General features: G+C 37.9%; 1 protein-coding gene across 1 annotated transcript in view; it reads right to left on the bottom strand.

Moving 5' to 3' along the window:
* Positions 1 to 4,509, bottom strand: part of HID1 (HID1 domain containing) — a gene marked incomplete in the record, with an annotated part of 36,892 nt that overhangs the window by 2,817 nt on the left and 29,566 nt on the right. The window contains 2 exon segments of the mRNA XM_072403887.1: positions 1,546 to 1,637; positions 3,349 to 3,420. Of these exon segments, the coding sequence (XP_072259988.1) occupies positions 1,546 to 1,637; positions 3,349 to 3,420 (164 nt within the window).

Raw genomic sequence — 4,509 nt, 5'->3', positions numbered from 1 at the left:
AAAAAAAAAACACGTTTTATACTCATACTATTATATATGCTGTAAAATAAATGTTCTTGAAAACAATGTACTGCTTTTACACATATAAATCCAATGCATTACATTCAACACAGTTATTTTGTATTAAATGTAATACAAATTGATTTTGAATTTCCCGCCCCCTTCCCACCGGCAACGTACACACGCACTGACGTCACCGGTGACTCATGGGGTGCAGAAAACGCCGGAGGAAGAAGACAGAGATCGCGGCGATGGACGGGCCGAGACGCCAGCGGATCAGGTAAGCGCTTTATATACTATTACCTTCTATAGGCTTACATACCCCTAGTGTGACTCGGGGTTACCGCTTTCAGCAACTTTTTTCTACCGCTAGGGAGGTTAAAAGAGCACTCAAAACCCAACTTTTCAAACTTTCCTACCTATCTTCTTTTGTCTCCTATACCCTCACTATTACCACCACTACATATCTCCCCTCCTATTGTGTGAAACTTCCCCCACCGCTAAGATTGTAAGCTCTTCTGCACAGGGTACATATTTTACACACAAAATTTAATAAATGTGAATATAATCGAATGGGAATTGTCTGGTTAAAAAGAAAAGCTGGTCATCGGGGTCTTTTTTTTATGCAAATATTTGACAATAAAAAGGCCGGGGGTGCTGGAAAGCTGTAGCACAGGAATGTATATGCATATGCACATATGGACATACAAGTTAAATGGAAAACTCCTTAAAGATTTCCAGACCACTAATTGGCATGGCCACATGAAAGAGGGAACATATTAATGGTCTATGAGCTGTGTTTATGGCATCAATTTTGGAAATCATTCAGAATTCAATATTTATAAGCGGGAGTCAGCTTGCTTTTGAAAACAAAAAGACAAAAGGGCTTATATCCCCTATCACAATGAGCCCTGATTTATTAAAGCTCTCCAGGGCTGTACAGGATACACTTTCATCAGTGAAGATGGGTGATCCAGAAAACCTGGAATGGATTTCTTTTAAGTAATTTGCTAGCCCTCCTAGCTGTAATCCTGAGTGTGACTCGGGGTGAATTTTACATGCTAAAAGTTGTAATCCCAAATCACACTCCGTGTCAGGAAATTCAAATAATTTTGTATTGGATTCAATATAAAATAGCTGTATTGAGTCCAATACAAAGAAATCTTTAGATAATAAATATATAATTATAATATATTACACATGCTACTGTACAGTTATATTACATGTTTCACTATTTCTTTTTACAGGTTTTTGTATTTTTTTTATTAAAAGTTTTTTTAATAAATTTAATAAATATTGGACATATTTCACTGAGTTATGCCTAAGAATTATGGCCTATAGTCTAAAACAAATTTCCATGCAAAATGCTTTTTGCGTGAAAATACGGACAGAATTAGAACACCGAAGGGGGCTAGCAAATGTTTTGAATCCTGGACCAGATCCATTCCAGACTTGCTGGATCACCCAGCTTCACTGATGGAAGTTTATCCTCTCCAGCCTTTAATAAATCAGGGCCTAAGATTGAGCTCCCAGCCCAGTGCTCACTTGTCAATGCAGATCTTCTCCACTTGTGGGACTAAGACCTGTAGAAGCCGCATAATTGTCTGAAGTGGTAGTTTCACCTTCCAGGACAGGACCTGTTAATAATGACAAAACAAAAATATATATAAAAGATTAAAAACTAAAAATAATAGAAATGGAGCAAACGTAAAGAATATGAAGCACATTTATAACATCATCCAAATCTTTTATTCACAAACAGAACACATTAGCTACTAATATTCTTTCATTGTGATTAGTATGAATGGTTATCATAGTAATTGCTGGGTGCAAAGCCAAAAACAACGACTCCTGATCAATGCCCCAAGCTGTGATCACAACTTAGTTTTGTGTGTTGAATGGACAGGGAACCCGGCTAATTACAATACTATTGCAGGTCAGGAATAAGCACATCCCATCCTGCCATAGATTCTCAATGGTGCTGTCACAAAATAGTTAAACCTTTGCTATTCCTAGGTATGTCTATTTTGGCAAGTTCCTTTTTCTCAGTTTTTTAGAACGAATAGAGAACCAATAGAACGCTTTTTAGAAGCAATAGAGCTGTAAAGAAAAAGCTCTCATCAGATACATCTTCTTGATTTATTTAGATATGCATTTCTTTTTTATTGCAGGACAATTTTTTTATTATTATTTTTTTATTTACTGCCTACAGCGAAATGATGCCCAATGTCCCATGAAATACTTCCTCTTTAGGTATTTTTAGAGACATATCTATTCACTGCCTGACTTTGATTCCCATAAATACTTGTTATTCAAGTGTCTATAAATTTCATGTTCTAGTGTGTTGGACAGTAAAAGTAAAGCCATATATTGTTGTATTAGGACACTGTCATATACATGTCTTCATTTTTTATATCCCCCATTTTTAGAAGCAATCTACTTTGATTCTAGAATTTAAAAGCTTGTTTTTTTTAAAAGTGATAAGCATTCACATGGCATGTCTTACTTTTTACTATCACTATTCTTCTGAGAAAAGGGAACGATTTAGGATTCATTTTAAAATAGATATGAGAATCACTCATCTCATCTTTATTTTTTTAACATGTACTAATCTATATTGTAACACACAAGCTGTGAATATACTGAAAGTTTGACAATGTTAATCCCTTATAAATTGGATTTCACACACCAAAAACAAGAATGAGTGACAATTATCATAACACCCGGACTGCATATCAGAAATTCAGAAAGTATTGAGGATCAGAACTTCAACCACTGTATTTAAAACCAGAAATACAGCAGCGGTCGGGGCTAATATGCAGCAAGAGAAAGCAATCCTGCGCCGGTTGGCACTTTGTCAGTCGCTTGGCCATTCAAACTTCAGCACTGGTTCCTAAGATTTCTGCAAATTTGACAACAGGTGCCAGTAAGCAGTACTGAACTTCTCAATGCCACCCCCATTTATTTTCTACATGGATAACATGGGTATAAGCTTCTTGGAGAGTCTCCCCTGAGCCATTGGTTTGCTGGCATGAGAAAGCCGTAACTGCACCACAACCTCACTGCCAGTCTGAAAATAGCCCAAGTCTAAAACAAGCCCTGATATAGCTATAGCTGTAAAACACATAAAAACCTTAACTATAGTAGACACTATACAAGGTATACAACAGATACTACACAAGTTATAAACTCCAGGGCAATTTCTTTAGCAACCTTGCGTTGTTAAAAAAAAAACTTTCTACAGGAACATGGTGGGGCATTTTTTTTAGGAGTGGCATGTGATCACTGAGTGAATCCATAGAGTGTATTTTGTCTTCCTATCGGCTCTTTCATTTTACCCTAACTCACCCAGTCTGTAGATGGATTCCACTGGGAGGAGGTGCTCGATAGTCTTCTTCTCTGCATGTTCTGTGTGCCATCCTGCAGAATAAAATTTAAAATATGGTCATAATGATGATCGATGCTATTCTAAAACCTTGAAGGGAACCTGGAATGAAAGAAATATTATAGGCTACCACTGCTAATCTCCTCCATGAAATGATAGTTGCTGGACTGAGATTCCAACCATTGGCTTTAATAGTTTTGCATCACTGACCCTCAAGATGTATGCAAGGGAAGTTAGGATTTGACTCTGACCTCATTTACTGCTCATTCTTTTTCTCATTTTTAGAGGATCAGCAAGAAAACCATTGTTATTAATAAACAGTATTTGTATAGCACAAACATATTATGCAGCGCTGTACTTTGAATAAGGGCTGCAAATGAAAGACGGCTACAGATAGTGACACAGGAGAAGGAAAAGACCCTGCCCAGAGGAGCTTACAATCTAAGAGGTGGCAGAAGCAGCGCACAATAGCGGAAGGGGAGCTGGCCTTTTCAATGTAGGACCTTTTTTACTTATTTCCCAAAAAGATTCTTTTAGCAATATCCTTTTACAGAACTGATGCATACGCCAAGCTGGCTGTCTAAAGGAGAACCAAATCATGGGTGCTGTAGCCATAAGACAGGCAGTGGGTGAAGGTCTAGTCACTAGTGTCACCTATGTGCTTCCTACAACTGACCTTTTATATTCACCTACTGTGTTCTGGGGTCCCTTTGTATAGGTGGCCATCTAGGTAGAAGCAGGGCTGCCCTTCCTTATGTCAGATCCTCCGGCAAGGAGAACAGTGAGCAGCAATAAAACAAAATCACCAAATACTAGGAGGCAGCAATACAGATATACAGCTACAGGGGAGGAAGTCCATAGAACCCTTCACATACCAGCAAGCACACCGCTATTATTCAGGAGGTAATAAAGACAGAAAGTCACATTACCCAATGCACCTTCTTAGGCACAAACAACTCTTTGGATGTTCCATTTAACAAAGAACTGTTGACTTTTTGACTCCAGCTTTACTTTAATCAGATATATAGGTCTAATTGATCAGCAGGTCATTGTAACTGTCTGCATTCCTTACAGTAAAGCTGCGTACACACTGCCAATTTTTGTCGTTGGAAAGGATCTTTCAC

The sequence above is a fragment of the Pyxicephalus adspersus genome, chromosome 3 (assembly GCF_032062135.1).
Source record: "Pyxicephalus adspersus chromosome 3, UCB_Pads_2.0, whole genome shotgun sequence".
NCBI classification, from domain to species: Eukaryota; Metazoa; Chordata; class Amphibia; order Anura; family Pyxicephalidae; genus Pyxicephalus; species Pyxicephalus adspersus.
Note: the sequence above shows the minus strand (reverse complement) of the source record. Positions and strands in the feature narration are given on the sequence as shown.